General features: G+C 41.0%; 2 protein-coding genes across 2 annotated transcripts; both read left to right on the top strand.

Annotated features, from left to right (window-relative positions):
• The first annotated feature begins 1,143 nt into the window (after positions 1 to 1,143).
• On the top strand, positions 1,144 to 6,721 carry stub1 (STIP1 homology and U-Box containing protein 1). Its single transcript, XM_029527579.1, has 8 exons — positions 1,144 to 1,266; positions 2,070 to 2,285; positions 2,468 to 2,666; positions 3,638 to 3,803; positions 3,957 to 4,032; positions 4,141 to 4,197; positions 4,963 to 5,079; positions 5,326 to 6,721. Exons 2-8 carry the CDS (start codon positions 2,172 to 2,174, stop codon positions 5,449 to 5,451), a joined length of 855 nt encoding a protein of 284 aa, XP_029383439.1. The 5' UTR covers positions 1,144 to 1,266; positions 2,070 to 2,171; the 3' UTR covers positions 5,452 to 6,721.
• Positions 6,722 to 8,017: 1,296 nt separating this feature from the next.
• Positions 8,018 to 10,079, top strand: LOC115059979 (pentraxin fusion protein-like). The gene is made up of 3 exons (XM_029527759.1): positions 8,018 to 8,262; positions 8,373 to 8,433; positions 8,535 to 10,079. The coding sequence occupies exons 1-3, from the start codon at positions 8,260 to 8,262 to the stop codon at positions 9,143 to 9,145; spliced, it is 675 nt and encodes a 224-aa protein (XP_029383619.1). The 5' UTR covers positions 8,018 to 8,259; the 3' UTR covers positions 9,146 to 10,079.
• Positions 10,080 to 11,053: the final 974 nt, after the last annotated feature.

Genomic DNA, 11,053 nt, shown 5'->3' with positions numbered 1-11,053 from the left:
TTTAATTTTATCTCAATGTCGATCTGTGCTGTTTAATTTGTTAAATACAAAACTGTTCATTCAGTGTGCTTTTTAAAGCTTGCAGTATTAGTGGTTATTCTCATCAGTCTCTGTCTATGATCTAAAACCCCACTTTTACATACTTTTAGTATGAAGCTAGGGCTTGCAGGGTAGGTGGGTGCTTTAGGAGGATCAGGGGACTGGGCTGGTGAAGCTAGGTAAACACAGCTGGGGACACACAGTGCTGGTGGGTCTGCAGCCCAGCGGCCCCCTTCACACATTTATCAGTGTGTTTGCTCAGGGGATGTGCCCTAATCTTCACACACTGATCTCTGAACGAAGCCTATGCAAGCTGCCAACAGGCTGGGATGAAAGTGACCCTGTCCACTGTCACAGCCTTGCTAATTCCTCCATGGTTCAACTTGAATGTTATTATTAAAATCCTCTGGGGTCATCGGTGGATTTATCTGTGTGGGGTTGAATCTCTCTGTGGGTGGGATGGCCCCAATAATACATACTAAACTCTTGATCGTAATCTGATGTTTCCCTCAACAAGACTCCAAGTGATGAAAAGATCATTGTTGTTGACTATCAGGCAAAAAAATTCTGTGACATTGAAAATATTCAAAATACTTTTGCCCATAAATCTTAGGTTTCTTTTTATTATCAAGTACAATTTTTTGTTGAATAAAGGGAGTGAAACCCGCTGTTTGATGACATTTTCCTAGTGTTTCAAATTTCAGGGTGTCTATCTATCTATCTGTCTGTCTGCCTACTTCAGTAAAGGCGCAAACTAGTGATAGTTTGGACATCTGCATAAAACCCTAAATAAGGAGCGCCATCTGTTGGTGTCTTTGCTTCTGCTCCGGTGTCCTCCCTTCAGACAGTGCAGGGAGTGAAGCTGTAAATTAAAAGATATATATCATGGTGCAGGTAAAGTAAATATTGTGTATTGTTTTGTGCACAGTGGGAAGTGTTATATTCAAACAGTTCTGGGACACTTACGTTAATGGAAAGTTCACTTTAAAGTATTTTTTTTTAGTACAGTCAGTCTTTCTTGGGTCATTGAGGGACATTGGTTAATTCAGAAACGAGAAGGTGGGGAAACGCGTCCTCTCGGCTTCCGTCAACGTCGCGTAAACACCTGACGTCAGCATAACAACAAGCTGTCATGATAACTTGTATAGGAGAAAAAATTATCGCTTAAGATTTGATCCCAAAGTATATAATATCCGTTTCCCCTGTATGTGAGAGCTTATCTATAAGGTAAGAACTGCAAACCGTGCACGTCAGATCAAACCCAAACTTACAGGAATAGCTAACAATATAATATAGACTGTGTAGCAGGTAAGCTAACCTAGCATTAGCCGTTCAGTGTTCTGAAAGGTGTAGCGGCATAGAGGTAAATGTCGGGATAAATGCTAAAAACACCTTTCAGGTAAGTCTTAGCCATAGCCCAAACTCCCCAACCACCTGCTCGTTGAATTTAGAAATTTGTGACCGCAGTTTGAGCACAATTGTCATCTTAGTAACGAACTGACCGGCGAAGCGTAAGTCGACAACATAGCTTCGTATGCTAGCCCGGCTAACTTGCTAACGTCTGAGCAGCGATCTCTTATTTGCTTTCATCTAAACTTAGCAACGGTGTCACGATGTGTTTGTGCCCGCTGCTGTAGCGTATTTAACTGACTTAAACGCCTGTTGGTTTCTAAGGTTGCATCTATACAACATTTGGCTACTATTGTGTAGCAGTGGTGGCGTGTTGGAGTTAAAGCCAGGCTCAAACGGATCGGATCGTTCGTGTGTACTGTTCTCTGGTGTCCGGCTAAGTAGCTCTGTCTCTTGTGTAGTTGACATTGATTTCTGTCATACTAATAGTTAAATCCCCGGCAGTGTAGCCTCCCCGCTGTGTCTCGCAGCTGTGCTTGAATTAAACGGGTCTCCCTCCGAGGACTGCACCTAATTCGCCCAAGACGCGCATTGCAGGTGCATCGCTGCAGTTGCATGTCTGTGATTGTTGACATAACTTCACATGCACTTTGTCTCTGGTGTGGTGTACTGACATCCAGGAGGGACAGGGCATTCTTGAACCTGTCAGTTAGCCAGCCGGAGAGACGGGGAACAGGATAGGGAAGCAGGGCGAGGCGGGCCCCGCGGAGCCGGCGGAGAAAATGGCCGGCAGCCCGGAGAAGAGTTCCACCGCGCTGGAGCTGAAAGAGCAGGGGAACCGGCTGTTCCTCTGCCGCAAGTACCAAGAGGCTGCTACGTGCTACAGCAAAGCCATCGTAAGGATCTGTCATTCCAGTTTACCTAGTACTAATACAGGAAACGCACCTTCTGTACCATAGCACATTAAAATATTGTCTTTAATGTCGGAATGGGATGGAATCACGTTCCTCTGAGTGTATTTCTTCAGTGCTGTAATGTTGCTGTAAATGTTTATTGTCTGGCATGTTGTGTCTCCCAGAATCGTAATCCATCAGTGGCAGTGTACTACACCAACAGGGCTCTTTGCCATGTGAAGCTGCAGCAGCATGACAAGGCTCTCGCAGATTGTAAGCGTGCACTGGAGCTGGACAGCCAGTCAGTTAAGGCCCATTTCTTTTTGGGCCAGTGTCATTTGGAGCTGGAAAACTATGATGAGGCCATCGGCAACCTGCAGAAAGGTGAGAACAATGTCCTCAAAGTGGGCAAAACCTTGTCTCTCACATGTTGCAAATACACTACTGTATTAATGATTATGTCTGTAAATTTGCCTCTCGTTAAGTCTATCATACTTTGATTTCTGTCGTCTTTGGTCTCGCTGCTGAAATGCTGATCTTAGAATCAACTGGTGACACTGCTCCAAGAAATTAAGCTCATTGGCTAATTAATGAATTATTTAAGTTGAAAATGTTTAATGATGGGCATCCTATAATTTGTTTACAGTCAGTCAACAACAATCAATTCAAAGATTTTAAATGACAGGCAGATCCAACTGGCATGAATTTCATTTTTCATCATGGCAACTCAATTCAATGTGAGTCAGCAGTGTTTATGGCCCTCACCTGCATATATGTACACCCAACTTCATCTTGGGATGCTCCTGATGAGTAGACGTATGGTGTCCTCAGGGGATCTCTTCTCAGACCTGGGTCAGGGCTGCAGTGAGCTTCTGGACCTGCCAGTTCTGGTGTTCTTTGGCAAATGCCAATTGAGCTGGATGGTGTTGGGCTGACATACACACCAGTATGCTGGTGGAGGTCATTTTGTCCAGGTCTGGCAGTGCTACTCCTGGTGCTCTACACACAAAGGGCAGGTACTAGTCCTGCTGCTGGGTTAATGGCCATCTATGGCATCAGCATTAATTCTATACAGAGTTTGGTCTAGACCTGCTCTATATGTAAAGTGCCTTGATGTAACTGTTATGAATTGGCTCTATATAAATAAACCTATTTGATTTGATTTATCAACCTGACAACATAGTTGCTCTGAAATCAGATTTGAAATCACATATTACAGTATGCTTTGTCAGGTGTTATAATTAGAATACGCAGAACAGTATGTCAAGATCAATATACTTACATGGCTTACATAATTTTATTTTATTTTTCTTATAGCTAATCACTGCTGCTGTATTGATGATTTTACTTTACAGCATATAACCTGGCGAAAGAACAGAGGTTGAATTTTGGGGATGACATCCCCAGCGCCCTGCGAATTGCCAAGAAGAAACGCTGGAACAGCATTGAGGAGAAGCGCATCAATCAAGAGAACGAGCTGCATGCTTATTTGACCAAACTCATACTGGCTGAGAAGGAAAGGTGAAGTTTGATAAAGGGGAGGCACTCACATATCCAGCATGCTTTTTTGACTGATAATTATGATCTTAATGAGTATTTCCAAGCACATAAATTAGTCTGTTGTGTAATTTGTGCTGTAATTTTTAATTAATAATTAATGACTGTGATTTTTAGAGAGCTAGAAGAATATAAAGAAAAGCAGGACGACAATCAAAATGGAGGCGATGCTGCTAAGGTTGCATCTAAGCACGTATGTTTTGAACCTATCTGGTTGCAGTTCATGCAACAAGTAAAGCCAGTAATTGTATACTGTGATTATATGTATTGCATGTAACATTTGGAAATGTGGCCTTCTTAGGACAAGTATCTGATGGACATGGATGAGCTCTTCTCACAAGTGGATGAGAAAAGAAAAGTAAGCAAGAAATTTCTATTCTTTGACTCAGTCATTTGTCATACAACCTTCGTGCTGTTAGAGGAAGAGTAAATGTTATGGTAAAAGCCAGTTGGCATCCTGGGTGGGTCATCAGTCCATTACAAGGCTACCAAACAGACATGCACACATTGATTAGATTCACCCACACAAATGCATCCTTCCCCACAGTACACGCCTCCTTCACAATGTCTTCTCTGATCGTTGACATAGCAACAGCAGAAATAGACACAGATGCAGAGATTCTCTTTCAAATTTCTGTACAGATATTGAGACAAATCTCAAATTTATTTTCTTGTTGCAAGAAAACCCTCTCTGTCCTATTCCTTTGTTGTAAGATGTATAGTAATTAATTGTCTTCACTATAGACAGTTGTTGACTCAACTGAGGTAGTTGTCATGTAAGGTGAAATGACACCACATTGGTAGCCTCCAGGGTTTTTCCTGTCTGTATGTGTCTACCTAAAAGGTTCAATGTGGGGCAGGCAAATGCTGATGAAGAAAGCGTAATGTCTTTTTGATGCAGAACCTTGATTTTAACAGTTAAATTATGTTTTTAGTATCAATATTGATTATTTCATCCAACTTTTTCTTTAAACTCGGGAGTAAGTGATGTTGTTTCAGGAAAAAGACACAATGTGCACCATTAAACTGCAACAAACCATGTAAGAGGATGTAAAGAAAAGTGGTGGCAATTTTGGTACCTTTTACATTACATCCGTTTGACTCTTGGTGCGTTTTGTGTCAGAAACGGGAAATCCCAGATTACCTATGTGGAAAAATCAGTTTTGAACTGATGAGGGAGCCCTGCATCACACCCAGTGGAATCACTTATGATCGCAAAGATATTGAAGAACACCTACAGGTAAAATGTTTTTTCAGAGTTTCATAATTCTGTTTGTGACCGACTTCTTTGAGACTTATAGTTCATCCACCACATGAACAAATGATTAATTTAATTTCATCATTTTTTACAAGAAATGAATATTCAGGCATTGTACGAGCTGCTACATGATCTCCCAAATGCATAAATGCTTCAAATTTGATTATATAGTGTGCATAAGACTTCGCCACAGGTGTTACATTAGCATTTAACCTACTCTCTCTATAGCGAGTGGGTCATTTTGACCCAGTCACCAGGAGTCCCCTGACCCAGGATCAACTGATCCCAAACCTGGCCATGAAGGAAGTCATTGATGCTTTTATCCAGGAAAACGGCTGGGTGGAGGACTACTGAAGGGGTGCCCACCTCCCATTTGTCCCCCATACCCAGATACTCGACACAAAGCCTGGACAACACAAGACTTTAGAGAACAGATCACCCCTTGCCTGGAAATGTACAAGTGGGAAAAGCCACACTATGGATAAGCCGTGTATCTCAGTCAGCCTCTCTTCCCCACGTTCTATCTTTGCTGTAAAACCTCCTGCTCCAACTCTCTGAGGCTCAGTGTTCATGGCCTGCTGCTCCCTTTAAAACTCCTTTTCATTCTGTTTTTCTGTACTTTCTCTGTTCCCGCTTGTTCCTATTCTTCTCTGTCATGCTGTTTCTGGTCTTTCAAGCCTGACTCCTTTCTTTACTCAAAATAAGGGGCCACGTCTCAGGTCTCTTCTTGCCCTCTTTCTCTCTCTCTCACTTCCTTCCTTTTTCTTTCTCTGAGTGCCACAACCCTTGGAAAGCATCAGCATTGGACTCCAGTGTTTCACAGATACCACCGATATAAAAAAAACAAGCAAACAAAAAAAAAAAAAAAAACTTTCATTTTGGTGGCAGAATTCTTTCAAATATGACAATGGCCTTTTAGTTGGAATTTACTGCAATGTTTGATAGAAGGGTTTTTTTTCTTCATCTCTTAGAAATGGAGCATTTCCTGACTTCTTAATGTACATTTACTCAAGTGGTAACTAATATGCCAAAACCCAATTCTCTTCAAGGGTCAGTAGTTTGTATGCAAGTTTTACAAGATTATAATGAAATTTAATCAACTGTTAGTTTCTCACTGAGCATTTTAACCTGAGTCAAATGGTATGAATGAAGTGCTCCAGACATACCCACCCATGTCTCCAACCTGTAAGACTGAGTAGATATTTCTTTACATATCAATCACACCCCTTCAGACAATTGAACTAAGTTGAATGTATGCATAATATAGTCTTTGACCGACAGTAATTCAAAAAGTTTTTTTTACCAGGTTTTCCTGAAAATCAGCCTTGAACTGGATGCAGAAAATGGGAATGACTGCTGCATACAAAAAAAAAAATTCACATTGCTGGATGTTTAAGATTGCAATGAATTGTTAGTGGATAGTGTTAAATACAGTGATATTGGTTGATCCAAAAATCTGCTTTGAAGAATGAGCTCTGTCGTTTGTCGTATATTGAGACAAAAATGTGCTCGGACATTGTGTTTGGCTTGTGCTGGTTGTCTGCAGCTGACAGTGGATGTTTACATCAAGCATGAAGTGAATTTTCTTTTCCTTTGCAAAAAAACAAAACGAAAAAAAAAAAAATCAAGAGGACGGTTGGCATTTCACTCACACTTTTGCTGTTCATTTTATGCACCTTCACCTCTCAGCATCATAGTTATCAAGAAAATGGTTGCAATAGCTTATGTAAACCAGTCATCAATGTGAAACTGTCAGTTTTGGAATTTGCTGTTAGGAAGGATCTGAGGTTCATGAGCATCACTGTACCAACCTCCTCTGTAAGAAATGCTGGAAGAGTTATGACCATCTAAATCTCATCCATACCTCAGTCTAAGTTTTGCATGTGCTCGTTCGTTGGCGCTCTCTGTAAAACACATTTTCAGTTACATACTCTCGGTTTACAGCTGAATGTTTGTCTGTGGTGATGTAGGTCGGTGGTTCATGTCAGGGTGCAGGCAGTGTAAATAATGTGCTGGTGTATCTCAGATTTTATTTCTCGACAATATAGGGTTCTTTTTTTTTTTTCTTGAGAAATCCTAGAACTTAAGAAACTGTATTAAATGTAGATATGTTGATAATATCGATGCTTGGTTCAGTTTTCATTTGTCCCAATGAAATCATGAACTTTTAGGTTGTTGTTGTGTTTCTAATATTAGATTACTATTAAAGAGATACCAAGTATGATGGCAATTCTGCTGATTATTGGAAATCAATAAGACGGTCTTCAGCATATAAATTCTTAAACCGCACTACTAACGTAAAAGCTTTGCAGTACAACTCATGGCACAGTCCTGCAATAAATGATGATGATGGACTTGTAACTCTTTTATTTGAATCATCTTTTTATTATTATTATTATTATTGATACCAAGAGTACTCCCTCTTCCCATATTTATGAGTTAATATTATCACTGGTCCTTTGGTGGCTAATGTTCATCAGTGTTGCTTATTGTTCATATTTCAGCCATTTGTCTTCAAGGTGACACTTTTTTTCCTTTTTTTGTTTTTTTTAAATCAAAATTTATTGATTTCTGAAGTGTAGCTTTGCTGAACCTGGAAAATTTCCCACTGTTGGCCCAACAGATATTTTAGTGTTTGCTTATGTTTAAATGAATGAGAAATGAGAGCATGACATCATTGTACAGCAGTTGTCAGGCGTAATATGTCTGCGTCTTTCCCACTGGTTTAATTCATGCTTTAATGTGAAAAAAATGACGTGATGTGGAATTGAACAGCTGAAAACCTAAACTGAACTTCGAATAAAATGGCCATCAGTCAAAAATTATTTAGTTTGAACGATTCATAGTCATTTCAGGTTTTCCTCTTATTCTTCTCTCTTATTTTGCCACCTTCCATCAATTCACAGTTTGAAATGTACTTGTACACATAAAAAATTAAGAGCCTGAAATGTGTGTTGGTCTGTTGTGATACAATCACAGACACACACAAACACACACTCCCAAACAGGTGACCAGTGTGTGTCAGTCAGCGTCACTCAGCCCTCACACACCGGGTCTATTGTCCGAACACCAACTGAAGAGCTGACGTCTTGGCCTGTGCTAGGAGGGCAGAGGACTGAACCAGCTCATCAGCAAGTCAAACAACAACAACACAACATCAAAATGGTAAGAAAATAAACTTTATCTTGCATTTTATCACTTGATTTGGTATTTAATAATCAATACCACAGGCTACTGTCAGGTGATCATGGATGTTCTGTGTTTGTTTGCAAAAGTTGGCTGTGGTTCTGCTTGGTGTCATTGGATTGTCTTTGAATCTGTCCCAAGGAACACAAGGTAGAACAAATACTGTTGATTCTTATTGTGGGTTTGTGTACTTTATTCCTCACACAGATCCAGGCTTCACCATTGTTTCTTTCTTGTCTGTGTTGTTACAGTTGGCCTGAGTGAGAAAGTCCTCGTCTTCCCCTATGAGACGGACTTCAGCTTTGTGGCCTTGATCCCACAGAAGGAGATGGCGCTGAGAGCCTTTACACTTTGCATGCGTGTGGCCACTGAGCTGCCAGAAGACCGGCAGATCATCCTGTTCGCCTACCGCACTCCTGACTACGATGAGCTGAATATGTGGCGTGAGAAGGATGGGCGCATCTCCTTTTACCTGAGCGGAGACGGTGCCTTCTTTCAGCTGCCGCCCCTCACCACCTTCCGCACCAGCCTCTGTCTGACCTGGGAGTCTCGCACCGGCCTCGCTGCTTTTTGGGTTGAAGGTAAGCGCAGCACCTACCAGGTCTACAAACCTGGGCACAACATCCGTCCCAATGGCTCCGTCCTCCTGGGGCAGGACCCAGACAAGCACCTGGGGGGTCTGGAGGCTGGACAGAGCTTTGTAGGAGAGGTGACCGATCTGAATATGTGGGACTTTGTGCTGTCAAGGAGTATGATCCAGGCCTGGCACTATGGCCACAAGGTACCCAAGGGAAACATCTTTAACTGGGCTACTATCGAGTACGAGCTGAACGGGAATGTGATGGTGGTGGATGATGACTGACTCGGCGGGGAGGTGCTGGAAGAGGGGAATGAGGCTTTAGAGATCTGTGTTGCATTTGTGCTGATATTTGTATTTGTTGTTCTAAGATTTGCTGTAGCTTTATGTTAGGTCCCCTCAACTGTTCAGATCAAACTGCATAGTTCACTAGCAGCAAATGCAGTCAGCTGTCATTCCTTTTACAGTTTAATGGACTCACTCAAATAATTAGCTTCATGGCAGCTGCCAATTTTTATCTTCTGAGTCATATCGGTCCTTCTATATCTCAAAGCTTCATCCTCTGATTGTTGTTAGCACACTAGTCAAGATCAAGCAGCAAGGATTTGCCAGATATATCCATAGGGTGGCAGTCTGCACTTGTTCACATCAACAAACAAAACTAAACTAAAAAAAAAAAAGAGCTTAACTGTCCGCTGATGTGATTCTTATTAACTGAAGCTAAAAATAACCAAAACTCAAAAATCAATATTTGATAGCTACAATTCAAATTCAATTTGTGCTTTATTTGCAGAGGATTTTTCAAATGATGAAACATTAAAAAATGTAACTAGCATAAGCTTATATTACTATAAAATTCACAATATAGTGCATCAAACAGCAAAACACAACTGACATGAGATTTTTATAAAAGCAGGCATATTTCATAAATCTGCTTTCAAACATATCACTGAGAATGTATCTCAGTGATACTGATGTTAAAAATATGAATGGGGATGCTTCTTTCAAGAGTAGGCCTGATGATTTAACTGCACAGAGAGACAAACAGAAATTATCGTGTTTAAAATCCACTGCTATAATGTTTGCCTTCAGTTACTGTTCCCACTCATGAATTTTCCATGTTCCATCTGATGTAAGACCACTTTGGGGTCTGAAATATAATCTCATCATGTGCATAACTAATAATGCTTGTAATTAAAGAGAATATTTTGTCTTTGAACTCCGACAATTTTCTTTTAATGAATTATCTTTTTGACACATTTCCAGAAATAATGACTTGTGTCCACAATTCCAACAGTGGACTAAATAAGACGTATGTTAGCCTTTATTTATCTATAATGCCGTTCTTTTTAATGAATTTATTTCTTCTTTTTTTCATTTCTCATTTAGGCTGGAAGTTGTAGATCTGTAATGCCTAAAATGAAATATTTCCGAAGACGTTGGTGAACTGGAGAGAAAGACATATCACCACTTAAATCCCCTTAATCCCCTTTCTTATGAGCCTTTGTTTCCACGTGTTCCCATTTCTGCACTGTTCATTAGCTAACTATCAAAAATCATAAGATGGATGAATTAAGTGTTACTTGCAGAAATCTAGTCGTATGGAGTTGCTTCTGTGAGAAAGGCCCCTCAGAATAAGCCCAAGGTCAGATCTTCTCCATCCAAGTGTAACACAGTAACCCTAAGTTCCTGTGTGCCGTCTCCATTTGTCTCCATGTATCTGTGCACTCATCCTCCCTGCCCACACCATCGCTGTGACCTCCTTGCAGAGACGAGGGAGGAAGTTTCCAGCACACAGCCTGTCCAGGCTCCCTTGAGGGTGGGAAAGTGCTGCATTCTGAGTGTGTGTTTATTCCAACCAAATCCGCCGTTGGCTCTCGCAGCAGCTAAATAAGGAGAAGGCAGGGCCAATGAGTTCTGACTGCGGGTCAGCAGCCAAATGTTCCACCTTCTTGGATGTTGCAATGCATCAATCGCGGTGCCCACTCACTGTGAGGTAACACCTTTGTGGACCATCTGCCTAAGCCTGGCTTCTCAGCCCTCTGGTACACACACACACACACACACACACACACACACATAAACGGCCTGTTATTTCCTTCTCTTTGTCTCTCTGCCCAAAAGGGCTACTAATTCCTTCAGATTTACATATGTATGAAAGAAATGCCAAAGTTTTACAAAGGTTTAACTTTA

The sequence above is a fragment of the Echeneis naucrates genome, chromosome 19, assembly GCF_900963305.1.
Source record: "Echeneis naucrates chromosome 19, fEcheNa1.1, whole genome shotgun sequence".
NCBI lineage: Eukaryota > Metazoa > Chordata > Actinopteri > Carangiformes > Echeneidae > Echeneis > Echeneis naucrates.
The sequence above is the reverse complement of the archived record's forward strand: the minus strand, read 5'-3'. Positions and strand labels throughout refer to the sequence as shown.